The sequence below is a fragment of the Ceratotherium simum genome, chromosome X, assembly GCF_057802395.1.
Source record: "Ceratotherium simum simum isolate JZ-2026a chromosome X, ASM5780239v1, whole genome shotgun sequence".
Taxonomy (NCBI): domain Eukaryota; kingdom Metazoa; phylum Chordata; class Mammalia; order Perissodactyla; family Rhinocerotidae; genus Ceratotherium; species Ceratotherium simum.
The window spans coordinates 88,142,072-88,156,457 of NC_141940.1; the positions used below are offsets into that span (position 1 = coordinate 88,142,072).

The 14,386-nt window shown below is 39.0% G+C and overlaps 1 protein-coding gene across 3 annotated transcripts in view; it reads left to right on the forward strand.

The window, feature by feature from the left end:
- Positions 1 to 14,386, forward strand: part of SHROOM4 (shroom family member 4) — a 187,217-nt gene that overhangs the window by 87,680 nt on the left and 85,151 nt on the right. For all 3 annotated transcript variants that reach the window (XM_087426767.1, XM_004434908.3, XM_087426768.1), the window contains one exon: positions 6,979 to 7,130. In XM_087426767.1, coding sequence (XP_087282893.1) covers positions 6,979 to 7,130 — 152 coding nt within the window. The remainder of the gene's footprint in view (positions 1 to 6,978; positions 7,131 to 14,386) is intronic.

A 14,386-nucleotide genomic window follows, 5' to 3' on the forward strand; every position in this document is an offset into this window, starting at 1 on the left:
TGAACGTGTCAGTAGTTTTGTTTTTTTTTATTGCTGTGTAGTATGCCATTTTGTGTATTTGTTTTGATGGACATTTGGGTTGTTCCTAGTTTTTGTCTATTATGAATAAGGCTGCTGTGAACAATCGAGTCTTTCTGTGGACACATGCACTTCTCTCTCTTGGGCATACCTAAGTGTGGAATTTCTGGGTCCAAGAGAAGGGTACAGATTTCTAAAGTGGTTGTACAATTTTACACTCCCACCAGCAATGTGAATTCAAATTGCTGTACATTCTTGCTAATACTTAGTGTTTTCAGTCTTTAATTTTAGGCATTCTAGTGGATATATAGTGATATTTTACTATGATTTTAAATTGCATTTCTCTAATGAAAAATTATATTGAGCACCTTTTCATATGCCCACTGGGCATTTGGCTATCTTCTTTACTGAAGTGCCTGTTCAAGTCTTTTGCCAATTGTTAATTGGTTGTCTTTTTCTTATTGATTTGTAGGATTTTTTGTGGGTTTTTTTTGGTGTGTTTTTTTTTTAATTTTTTATTATTTTTTTATTTTTTTGGTGAGGAAGATTAGCCCTGAGCTAATATCTGTTGCCAATCCTCCTCTTTTTCCTGAGGAAGATTGGCCCTGAGCTAACATCTGTGCCCATCTTCCTCTACTTTATAGGAACGCTGCCACAGCATGGCTGGATGAGCAGTGCATAGGTCCACACCTGGGATCCAAACCTGTGAACCCCGGGCCACCGAAGTGGAGCATGCGAACTTAACTGCTACACCACTGGGCCGGCCCTGTAGGAGTTTTTAAAAATATTCTGCCTATAAGTCCTTTGTTAGATATGTATATTATGAATATTTTTTCCCAGTCTTTGGCTTGTCTTTTCACTTTTTTAGTGCCATTTTTAATGAACATATTTTTTTATTTTGATGAACTTCAAGATAGCACTTTCTTTTATGGTTATTATTTTTTGCATACTGCCCAAGAAATCTTTGCCCACCTCAAGGTTACAAAGATATTCTCCTATGTTTTCCTCTAAAAGCTTTATGGGTTTAGCCCTCTCATTTAAGCCTATGATCCGGCCAAATTTTTCTAGTAAAAATTTACATCAGTAAAAATGTTTTGAGCATGTGTTCCCAAAATACATAATTTTATTTATGGATGATATAATTTACTACCACCAATATTAAATATTGGCTTGATTTTTAAATTTTTTAGATGAACATAAATATAAACAGAAGGTCCAATATCTCTCCTTCCAGTAGATCATCTTGTGCATAGCCTGGGATATATACACCCCATGCTGGAGACTGTTCTAAATCACCAAAGGCTAACATTTTTGACAAACTGATAACATTAATGTCAGCAAAAGACTTCAGTGTAAACAAATGGCTAGAGCTGACAAAGTGTGAACAGGACCCCAATGAGCATATTTGCTGATAATGTAAGAAACCCTGAGGTTACTCTTGCACGCTGATGTTTGTTCCCCCTTACCTGACTTACGGAGATAGCAGGACAATGTGACCTGGTAGGCGCAAAGACAAACTCGCTTTTGGGTGCTGATGTATATGGTACAGTGCTTTTGACTCCTTACCCCTTTCCTCATCACCACATTCCTAGAGCTGAGCTTGGCTCTGGACTGACTGAGTTTTTGGCAAAGATATTTAGAATTTGACTTGGGCTAATCCCAAGGGAAATTTAATGATTTGGAGCTTAGAGGACCTTTGTTATGAGGATTAGTAAACTAGATGGTGATTAAGCAGCTGGGGAGGAAGCAGCTGTCTGTAGGGATGCTGTGGGGCACAGCATAGTTCCGTTGATCCAAGGTCAGGGGAGCCCATGGGCCTGATCCACAGAGCTGTACACTCTGGGGCAGCCCCATGCAGGATTTGGGCATCTGCTTCTTAGCTGGTAGAGGGAAAGAATATCTTCTCCCTTGGTGTCCTCCTCCTCAGTCTATCTCCATACAGGGATTACTACTTAGAACCAGGCCAACTTTACATCTTTTTAATTGGTTGTTGTTTTTGAATTCTCGTTTATTTAACAGAGAGGTTTTTGTTTTGTTTTGCCTTTTGGGAAGCTAGAGTAAGGTAGGGAAGATGAAATTAGGAACAGCCGACTTTCTTATTTTTCTAATCTAGACTACTTTGGAAATTTGAGAGGGATTTTGAAGGGAGAGAATTGCTAAGCGAGACAAGTTAGGGCATCTGGTATGTCTGCAGCCTGTAATCAGACTGGTGAAAGCCACGGCAAAGAGATTGCAGAGGTTTCAGAGCCTGTGTCTCCCCAGTCCAGGGTACTCTGATTAATCTCTCCTAGCATGATGAGATTCTAAGGGATACCAATAGTGGGAGAGAGGGCAGATCAGAAACAGATAGCCCTCAGCCTGTGTGTGATCTGCTCAAGATTTTAAACTAAGTTTCAGGGTAAGCACGGACTTTATCTATTATTTGATGATCCTATTTCCTAATAGTTAAACTTCGCAAATCCAGCTTATCTCCATCTCTACGTTTTCTCTCTATTGATTCCCCAGAAAAAACTGAATTGATGAATTGGCATCTGGAGTGTTACTAAAAACTTGAAAATCTTTTCAAGAGTGCTAAAAAGACATTCAGAGGATATTCTGTTTTTTTAAGCAATATAAGTACTGTATTCTGGGTGGACCTTTTCTATTTGTAAAAAATACATCAATTTAAACACTTAACGATGTTGTTTGCCTTCTTAGACTATAGACAGGCTGGTGAAGGTAGGAGTAAGGGCTGATTATTTGGCCAGAAGCTCCTAGAACTGGCCAAGAAATTTTCAGTCAATGCCTATTTTTCCAATAAATTTCTTGTAGAGAAAGCAGAGGTATTCACAATCCTGTCATTGATTTTTAATGCTGCTCTTACACTATTGTAACGAACATTCAATACCTGTTGGTTGTTGTTACAGATGGTGTTTCTCCTGCTGACTGCATTTTTTCAAGATAAACCTGATTTAACTTTTCTTTCCTTCACTTTCTCCTCTCTCCTACCTTTATTCAAGAGACCCAAGGAAGTATCTGCTAGTATCTGACTAAATAAAAGCTACTAGAAAGCCAGTAAGTGCTGTTAAGTCAATTCTTCTTTGCATTTGCTCTCAAGGGGCCGACTTGTCACTTTATTGACAGCTATCAGAGCATTTCATGCTTCATTGAAGATCCATCAAAAATTTCCAAATCACCAGCTTATTAGCACAAAATGGGGCTTTAGAAATCTCTTTCTCTCAGTGTCCCAACTGTGCGATTTTAAGTGTTCCAACTTTGATGGACCACTCTGAAACAATGGATAAAGACTGCAGGGAAATGAGAGATGGATGTTAACCAGTCAGTATTGAAAGAGTGAAACGTGTGAAGGCAAAGTACAATGGAGTGACAAGCTGTATTATCTGTGTCAGCAGAAGGATAATGCATGACTTTTCTAACTGTTCGCAGGTCAGTGAATGTCAGAGCTCCAAGGGCCCTCAGAGATCATCTAGTCAGACCCCTACATTTTACCAGTAAGGGTAAAAGAGGTCGAAAGAGGGGAAAGGGACTTGTCTAAGGTCAATCAGCTCTACCAACTTTCCAGACATCAGCTGGCTTTTGGTTATATGACCTTTATGCTATAAATTTTCAATTACTTCAGCCACTCACCGCTAGCCCAGCCATCACTTAGGTAATCCAAAATGACACATAAGTTAACCATCGTTTACATTGGGCTTTGTGATGTGTGTTTATACTAACATTCCAATGTGTCTGGGTCCAATCTGAGAATTCACAACACTTCAAATGAAACAAGAAAGCCACCCTGAAGGTCTGATTCAGGAAAAGCTGGAAAGTTCACCAGCCTTACTGAATGGACAGCATCAAAAGATGCTATACAGCCCCTCAAGCAGGGCATGTTATTCTCAACAAGTTTGTTGATTCACACCTTTCCTGGGCCCCAGCCAGAGTTATGAGTGGGGTGGTGAGAAGGGGAAAACAAACCTTTTATAGAAGAATATATATATATATATATATATATATATATATATATATATATATATATATATCTTCTTTCCTTCCTGTCTCTTTCCCTCCTTCCCTTTCTCCTTCCCTCCCTTTCTTCCTTCCTTTATTTCCTTTTCATTCCTTTTCCTTGCTAGAAAAATGAACAGATGCTTTATCTTCTATATAAACAAATGTGTGTTTGAGCCATTGACCTGGAGAACTGGCTGTCAGGATACAAAACAAGAGATGGAAGACATGCTGGATCCCAGGAATCTAGAAGTGGAGGGGGGAGGAGAAAGACTAATGAACAATAGTTTTTAAAAGCATCAGAAAGTCAGGAGGAGTAAGAAGGAATCAGTTGCATAGCTCCGTAAATGTCCTGGGTCTGGGAAAGGGCTAAGTTTGGGGTATGGTCCAAGGGATCTGTAACCAGATGGAGTTTCATTTCCTGATCTGAATCCGTCTGGACTCTGGGATTGTGCTGGGTGCCCATAATTCGCTGACTTGTTGTCTGCGAATCCTGACACTTGTGCTAAAGTGGCGTTATTACACCCAACATATCTGTCCTGAGGAGGATGCTGCTGGTGACTGAGAAAGGGCATGGAACAGAAAAAGGGGCATGCACAGTCAGCCTGAGGCTGTATGTAGTCCAAGAAAGAGTCCCTGCAAGGACTCGGTGGCAGCCGAAATGGCAGTAGGGAATGCAAAACACCTGAGCTTTTGCTGCAGCGATAATTAAGTATTTTAGTTAAAAGGTTCCCTCCTTTCATCTTCTGGCCTAGAATAAACAGAGATCTTGTTGATGTAACAAAGTGCTTAATTAACCAGAGGTGGTACTTAATACATGTTGAAGGGAAGACTTGCTCTGGGTAACAGTAATATGGATGATTGAGTTGTATGAATAAAAAAATGAGTAGAGTGAATTAAGAATAATGTACATCAACAGGAAAAAAAATCTGTTAGCATTCATTAGTTAGACTCCTGTTTGTGGATCTTTGTTAGCCTAAGGAAGCCCTTTCAAATGGCTGATCCCTGTTGGAAGTCCTGATGCTGAGGGCTCTCCATGGATGCCAAAGGAATGAGTCACTGAAATAGAACTTCTGAAATTCAAGTACAGCACGTTGCTTTTTTTTTTTTTTTTTTTTTTGGCAGCAGGCAGCAGTGACTGTGAAGTAATAATGATAATGACAATGGAAATAAGAGTGTGATCCTAATTAATTTTCTGCGAGTTATTCCCCATTTACCAATATTGACTTGTTTTGTCTTGAGTGGGGCCCAGGTACTGGAATAAAGGTATATATATTCAGTGTCACTTGGCTAACCTATGATTTGTCGAAGGTTAATTTAAAAAAAAAAAAACTGTTGGGTTAGCAGCCATAAAGTCAATAACAGTCTGTGATTTAACTCAGAATTTCAATTTCTTTGATGGTGTTTTTAAAATCCTGAATTAAAATTTTTGTCTGCACTCAGGTCTTATCTGCCAAATTGCACATAAGCTAGCCAACCTAAAGCTCAGCAATATTCTAACTTCCATGGTGTGGGGATAGATTGGAGGGATGCTAGAGAAGACTGAGAGAAAGATTGGAACAAGAGTAGAAGTAAGCGTAAAAACACCTGCAGTGAAGACCATCCCTTAGTTGCCCCAGTTACAATCTACCTTTCCCTAAGGATTGTATGGTTTAATCATTCTCACCTCCCTTTCCCCTGGGAGAAAAAAACAAACAACATCTCTTCCTGACTCCATCAGTGGGTTGGACCTTTTTTACCTGACCATCTTCGTGGACATATGAACTTTAGATGGTAACCCACCCCTGAGGCTGGGAGCTATGTGTGCTTTGTTCATTTCTGTACCTCTAGCACTTAGCATGTTGTCCTGTACATACTAGGAATTCACAAAAAACTTGAGGAATGAATCAATGAGTGGATGCGATGATTCCTACCAGCATGAATGGAATTGATGTTCCAATAGGTAAAACTCACCTTTGTGGTAGAAGGAATGTTACATCTAAAAGTGGTTGTAAGCAAGGACCCTTGTAGGGGACATTCTGCTTTGCTTTTCTTTTGCCTGCCCAAGAGGCTATTATTTCTGCCTTTTCTTTCAATTCCCCCCATCCTGACTACCTTCTTGCTGAGATTGCCCTACCCAACGGAAATTCTGTAGCCTATGGTAGAACGGTGAAGACCCATGTTCCCAGCTTTTGGTGAACGCCCTCTATGTGCCAGAAACTGGAAGCATTGTGCTAGGCACTTGTTGAAGAGACATAGATAAATGATCAGTTACTTTGTTTATACATACTTTGTACCTTTTGAATTTGCAATTCCACTCAGAATATTGAGCTGGAAGCTGCCTTCAAAATCTTCAAAGTCAACCCTCTTGCTATAATAATCAGAGCTCACATTTATTGAGGTCTCACTGCTCCTAGACACTTCATATACTAACAACCCTGTGAGGTAGGTACTCTTGTTATCTATATTTCACATATGAGATAATTGAGACAGAGAAGTTAGGTAACTTGCTCAGAGTCACATAGCTAGGAAGTACTAAAGCCAAGATTCAAACTCAAGTTTGTCAGACTTCAAAGTCTGCCTAAAGATAGAAAAGGACTTGCCAAAGGTCATTTTGCTGAAGCCTAGCTCTTCTGGCTCTAATTTGTGTGCACATTTTGCTATGCCATGCTGCTACTTTAGCCCACACTGTGGGGTTCCTTCCAAGCATCATTTTCTTATTTAGAAGTGCTTGTCTCCCCAGATGGACTGTAGATTACTCCATGGCAGAGACTACATTATTTCTGTGTTGCCTCCTTCCTCAAGGGATTGCCCAAGCTTTACCTTCAGTAAATAATCACCTATGATCAGCTTCTTAGCTGCTCCCTGGAGCTTCCTGGAGCTATCCCCCAGTACTACTTGTGGCTCAGAGGTTGGAAGGAGTCAGGAAGTAGAATTTTGGAGAAGGAGTCACCTCACCACCTGCTTTCTGTTTTGTTCTCTGCAACACAGATTGAAGATGGGGGCAAGGCAGCCTTGTCCCAGAAGATGAGGACTGGTGATGAGCTGGTGAATATCAATGGCACTCCATTGTATGGCTCCCGCCAAGAGGCCCTCATCCTTATCAAAGGCTCCTTCCGGATCCTCAAGCTGATTGTCAGGAGGTAAGGTACAAGGAGATTTGTTGTGAGGTGCAGTGGCTGCTGAAACCACTTGGTTGGTAGTAAAGCCTCAATAGAGTCATATCTCTATCAATATCATCAAGAAAAGAGGTGTTCACGTGAACGGAATTTTGCAGACAATTGAAGCAGAATGGCATAGAAGAAAGGGCCTGTGGTTCAAATCCTGGCATTGCCGCATACTGAGTCACCTTGGATAAATTTATTTTACCTCTGCAAGATGCAGTCTCCTTATTTGCTATTGAGAGAACTAAATGACTCAATGCACACCAAGGGCCTATGTAACCCAGTGTTTTTCTGTCTCCTCCTTCATAACAGGCTGCCATTGTTCAACCACATAGCTTTAAAGAGACCCTACTACCAGCCATGGTAGGCATTCTGGAGTCTGTGGCAAACTCTAAGATAGAAACCCTGCCCTTGAGGAGTGTACAGTCTAACAGGGGAGAAAAGACACCATGTGACAAATTATTTACCAATATATTTTTAAGAGAGCAATAAAGGAGATTTCACAGGGTGAAGGGTGACTGCCAAATGAATTGTTCAGACAGAAATTGCTATTAGAGTTCAAGAGAAAGAGGGAGCACTTCAGAAGAGATTGATAGGTAAGATTTCATAGAGGAGGTGGGATTTGAGCTAAAGGGTGGGTAGAATTTGACAAATAAACCATCAGGAGGAGAAAGGCATTCCAGGTAAGTGGAGTGGCATAAGCAGAAGGAAGGTAAGGACATATCTGGGCTTAGTCATTCTGCTGCTGCCAAACATCTGCCTATTGGTGAGCTTTCCGTATCGCCTCTCTTTCATTTTGCTGCTGCATCTTTGCTCTGTACTACTGGAGCTCATACTTCTCCCTTTCTATTAGTTTGTTTCCTTTATCCTATACATATGCCTAAGTTTCTCCATCTTAATTATTTTTATAAGAAAAAAATATTGAAAGCATCTTCCCACAAACATACTTCTCCCTCTGGCTACTATCCTGTCTTTCTCGTTTTGTTCATGCTTAGTCTCTCAAAAGGAGAGTCTATACTCACTGTCTCCACTTCAGTTACCATTAAGCTTTCTACCCACTGCAGTCTGAATTGGACACACAGAACTCCACTGAAACTACTCTGTCAGAAGATACATATTACCTCGTAATTGTCAAAGTCAATGGATTATTTTCAGTCTTTATTATATGTGACATATATATGGCATTTGACATTATTGCTCTGGATTATGCCCTCCTTTGTGAAACTCTTCTTTCTTGCTTTCAGGATATCCCATTTCCTTGTTCTTTTCCTACCTCTCTGTTCATTTGTTTAAACTAGGTACCTGCTCTTCCTCTGACCATCCCTTAATTGTTGGTGTTTCCCCTAATTCCACCCTTTCTAACTTCATTAATATACTATGGAAAATCTCACCCAGTTCCAAAGGTTCAATTATCATCTATATGTGGATGACTGTATCTCTTGTGCCCAGACCCATGTAGCCAACTTCCTACTAGACATTTATACTTAGATGTCTCGGAAGCATTTCAAACACGCTCAAAACCTAAAATGTCATCTTCTCCTCCCAATCTCCTTATCTCAGTGACTGGGACTACCCTGCCTTCAGTCAACCAAGCTGGAAACACAAAAGCCATCTTTAATTATTCCATTTTTCTCAGGCTCCAAAACCAAATGATTTATCCCAAAGAGAGAATACTTAGGGAGACAGGGTTTTGAGTTAGTAACAGTGAGGTTGTATAGGATCCCATTGATTTGTTATAATACCTGCTGGTACCTAAGATTAAGCCATGCCTGCCCATGAACCTGGGTAGGAGGTGACATGTTAAGTAATGCCTTATACCATAGACAAATTGTCACTGACTGAATCTTGAATCCATCATGATTTAGGTTTAAAATAAGGCTTCTTGGAGGGGTAGCTTGGTGAATTTGGAAGAGTTTTTGTTTTGGAGTCAGATAGACCCATGGGAAATAATAGTTCCTACATAATGGTGTTGTTGTGATGATTAAATGAGGCAATTTTTGTAAAATGCCTTTCACATAATGGGTTCTCAATGAATTTCAGTCCCATTCCTTTCCATAGTGTATAAAAGAAGCATAATTGGAGTAACTAAACATTATTAAATAAGGAGAGCATCAGAATTATTGTGTGCTTTGCAAGCTAACCTTCAGAGAACATGATTTGCTGGGAAACCATTAGGGGTGACAAAGGTCTGAACAGGAAATAAAAGTCCCTGTGAGATACTGGTTATACAGAGATACCAGCACTTAGAGGGAATTTAGACAACCCAGCCAAGGGTGGCTTCTGAGCCAGTCATAAGAATGAGAGTGTTCGGGTGTGTCACCCACTCATCCTCCCTTGGTGAGCTCCATGTCCTCTTTCTCCCTGCTGTAGCAACATCTGCCACTACCAGTCATTTAGGAGTAGCTATAATTATGGCCTTGGAGATGGTAGGGCCCTTTGGTTTTCATGGTGTGGCAGTTCCTATGGCTCCCTGAACCTACATTATCTGGGTTCTTCTCAGCCCCTATTGGAGGAGGCAGTCAATGACATAATTTATTAGGTGATGCTGCCCTCTTGTGGAGAACTTAACCTTCACCTATGGACAATCCTGGAGATGGTATAGGACATTTATTCCCTCATTCGTTGTCCAAATTATTCCTCAAATTTATGAAGAGCTCCTAGCACACATAAAAGACTTATGATCTCCCTGAAATTTAATATTTAGCCTAATGTTTTATACTAAGATAGACAGACTTTGGTTCGAGTAAACAATCAACTGACGAAGATTCAACATTGAGCTTTAGGTCTGGGCTTGAATCCTTTGCGATGAATATAAAAAGAAGGAACTTTACAAAATGGCCTATTCTGAAAAGCCAGCACAGCTTTTCCTCCTAAATTGCCTTTTAGATAATGGTCAACTAAGTCAGAAATCTAGGTGTTACCCTCAACTCTTCTCGCTTGCCCCAACCCCCTTCAATCCAAGTAATTCCAAGTCTTGATGATTCTACTTGTTAAAACCTCTCTGTAGCCTTTGTCTTAATCTAATCACCATGATTTCTTACCTGGACTATTGTAAGAGCCTTCTCACAGGCTTCTCATCTTTCCATCTCACCTCCTTCCAATCGATCCATTCTCCAAATAAGGCATCTGATCATGTCACTTATCTACTTGAAAAAAAAAAACAGGAATAATAATCATACAACCATGTTGGTCCCAAGAGATTCATTTTATATTGCTAGAAGATAAAACTGTATTGAGGATATTATATTTATGAACCAACTTTTTACAAAACAAAAAATGGCATCCAAATATGTAAAGAAAAAACTGTTTGCAATACAAGAAGAAAAATTATAGAAACGTCTATATGGGAGATTTTCACATAATTTAGGTATGAGAGGTAAAGTAGACCAAAAAAAAGTAAGTACTTAGAATATTTGAAAAACATAATTCATCAGATTTAATTAATAAATATCAAAAATTATATTTTATAGACAGTGAATACACCCTCTTTTCAAATGTTCAGAAAACTTTTATAAAATGCTCATATGGTATGCCACAAAGAAAAATTAACAAAATTTAAACAAGCCTTCAACTGCTTGAATATTTCAGAACATGTTTAAATGTAAGTATTAGCCCAAAGGAACACTAGCAGACTAATAAAAAATAACAAAAATGAGATCATGACTTATCAAAACTTTGAGAGCAATATTCAGAAGTAAATTCATAACGTTAAATATTTCATTATTAAAAATGAAGAATGAAATTACATGACTAAGGATCCAATATAATATGAAGCTGAGGGGTAGGTTTTTTCTATGGGGGGATAAATTAAGTAGATAAGCCTCTAGCAAATTTAATCAAGAAAGCAAAGATGAATTATAAATAAAATTTAAATGATAAATAGAATATAATAGCAAATACAAAGAAGGTTTCTTAAATTATAGGATACTACAATTGTACCTTAATAAATTTGAAGATCTCAGAGAAATTAAAATATCTAATAAAATGTTAAATGCCAATCATTATTGAGAAGTTTAAAAATAAATGGACTTGTAACTGTAGAAACATTGAAAATAACTATCAAAGAGAAAGTCACAAAAATTCTTTATAACCTGATGGATGTTTTTATCAGTGAGTTCCTTTAAACTTTCTAGGAATAGCCAAGTTCACTTCTATAACATTGTTACAGAATTGAAAATCTTGCAGTTATTCACGTTGTTTTTTGAAGCTAGCATCACTCTGGTACCAACACCTGAGAAACTGCTTCAAAAAGAATAGGTTATTCAGGTTGTGAACTTAGATGCAAAACCTATAAATGAAATTTTATCAAATCTACTTGAGTAATAGTGGACAATAACAATTCATTGCAAATGTGAAAAGATAATTTTTTAAAAAGGTAAAATCTTAACTCATAATGATATAAAAATGAACCTATGTTAAAGATTTTATTTAACTAATTAAGGAGGAAATTGTAAGATATTACAACCAGTTCAAAGGATAAGTCAAAAAAGCACAAATTTAATTTAAAACTGACAATAGACTACAATAACCAATTAGGAGCTCTAAGGAGAAATATGTCCCATTCACAATAGCAACCAAACACAGAAAATTCTTAGGAATTACCTTAAGAAATATGTATGAAAGAAAGAGGATGTAAATGGTGGAAATTACAAAACCGTATGGGAAGAGAAAACGTGTACAAGTAATTTTTGATTGTGTGGGTAAAGTCTCAGGGCACTGTGTTAAATGATAAAATAAAAAAAACAAGACTCAGTTTAATGGACAGTCTGTTCATATGCCCTGGTTTAAGCATACTCTCTACAGACAACTTCCAAACCATTATTCCTCCACTCTCCTGCAAAATCCTTCACTTTTAAAATTCAAACAAGTAGGCTTTATCATTTTCATTTCCTTACCAATGTCATCTATCAGCCTCCAGGTCATTCTCCCACTTCTGTTTTATACTTTGGCACCTGCTTCACCATCATCTTCTCTACCCCAATTCCTGCCGTCATACTGAAAGATTTCATTGTCCTTGTACAGGATCACAAACTTTAGTCTCTTGGGTCCTTGATCTTAACTTCAGTGATAAACCCTTCTATATCAGCAGCTCCCTACCCTGACTGTACCATGGACCTTGCCAGCCTTTTAGTCAACAAATATTTATTGAATGTCTAACCTATGCTAGAGTGTAGTGATTGAATCATGGAGAACATAGGTATGGTCTCTGCTCTCATGGACCCCTGACGCCTTCTGGTCTTTCTTGACAGGGTTCCTTATCTGAGTCACGTAACAAAGAAAATAACTTGAGTGACTATTATCTCAATTTTCCCAAGAATGGCACATAACTAGGAGCATTCTAGATACATAAGAGAGAATTTAATTCATTATATACAATGGATGCTTTAGGGCTGTGGTTCTCACTGGTGAGCATCACTTAGGAACTTGTTAGAAATGCAAATTATTGGGCACTGCCACACACCTACTGAATCAGAGCTCAGGGGATGGTGCTGTTGGGAGAGAGGGAGAATCTCCCTCTGCCCTTTTCCTTAAGGTTCTTATGGCTGGCCAAATAATTAACAAGACAGGTTAGCAGGAGAAAATAATACCAAGTTTAATAACATGTATACATGGGAGAAAGCAGGGATACTGTGTTTCTCAACACAATAGCACAAATTCTCGTCTTAAATACCATGTTCAGCCAATGACAAAGGAGGATGTTGGGGGAGGGGGGCAGTCAGTTACAGGAGATTACCACTAAAGCACAGTAAACAAGAGTAAGGTTATTATGCAGATTTAAGGCCTCACCTTCCACATTGATAAGTTTCTAGAAATGAGGTCATCCCCCCTCTTCCCAATACAGAGAGGGAGATACCTTTACAAATGGAGATTTCCCTTATAAATGTAAATGTCTGTCTGGCAACTCCTTGCAGGGCCATCCAAAGAATGTGGCCAGAGACAGAACTTCTGATAAGATGGGCTTGTTGGTGCCTTTTCTATTCTAACATCTATTTTACATTATATTACAGCCATCAGATAGAAAATCTGTTCCAGGAAGGAGTTACTATGTCAAATTTTTTAGGCAGTTAGTGGGGGAGGTCAAATGTCCTCAGAGAAAACAACCAAGGTAAAGAGAGAGATTTCAGGGTGGCCAAATCTTGATCTCCCACAGTGCCCAGCAATGTGTTTTAACAAGTTTTCCAGGTGAAAAGCTTAGAGTTTGAGAACCACTGCCTTGAGGCGTTAGGGCTTAATTCTCAGGAATTGGTTGAGAAAGACTAAATTCAACTCTGATAAAAACCTCTTCTCCTTCTAGCTTTCTCATAGCCCATTCTCTTTAAAGCTGCTCTTCAATGTCATTGAGGCCTCAAACATCATGTTCTCCTATTCTATCAGTCTCCTTTTAATCACCAGGGCCCATGACTCTCCTTACTCTACCCATTTAATCTGAGCAACTGCATTCATTCATGGTTTTAACTACAACCTCTATACTCATGACTGTATCTCTAGTTCCAAAATTCATATGCACAGCAGCCTCGTAAAAATCTCCACAGGAAAACCCAATAGAAAATTGAAATGCAATGTGTAGAAATCTGAATTCATTATCTAGCTTATAAAACTCTCTTCCCTTCCAATAGCAGTTGGTGGTACTCTCATCCACCTAGCCATCCAAGTGAGAAACCTGTCACTTTTGACTCCTTGCTCTCCCTCACTGAGCCATGTTGATTTTACTTTTTAGACACTTCCAGAATTTATCCTCTTCTCTCCATTTCCGCTGCTATCGCCCTAGTTCAGGCCCTCATCATCTCTCCCCTGGACTATTTCAGTAGCCTCTCAGCTGTCTCAGATCTGTCTGCCGAGGTGTTGCCACAGAGATAAATCTTAAATACAGATTCAATTATATCAATCCCGTGCTGAAAACTTGTCAGTGGCCCTCATTGCCCAGAAGCATGGTATATAAGACATTTTATGTCTTCATCCCTACACATGCCTGCAACTTCATTTGGCACTCCTCAAGTTGTCTTTTATGCTGGAGCAATACCATTCCCCAAGAATTTCATGCTGTTTATCAACTCTGTGACTCTGTTCATTCTTTACTTTCTACTTGGAGCATACTTTTCCCTTTCTTTCTTTGGTTAATGCCTTCACATTAACATTCTTTAAGACTCAGCTCTGGAGTTGCTGTTTCTGGGATACTTTCTTTAATGCCTTGGGTTGAGTTAGGTTGGTCTTTCTCTGGTTGCCGTGAACTCTAG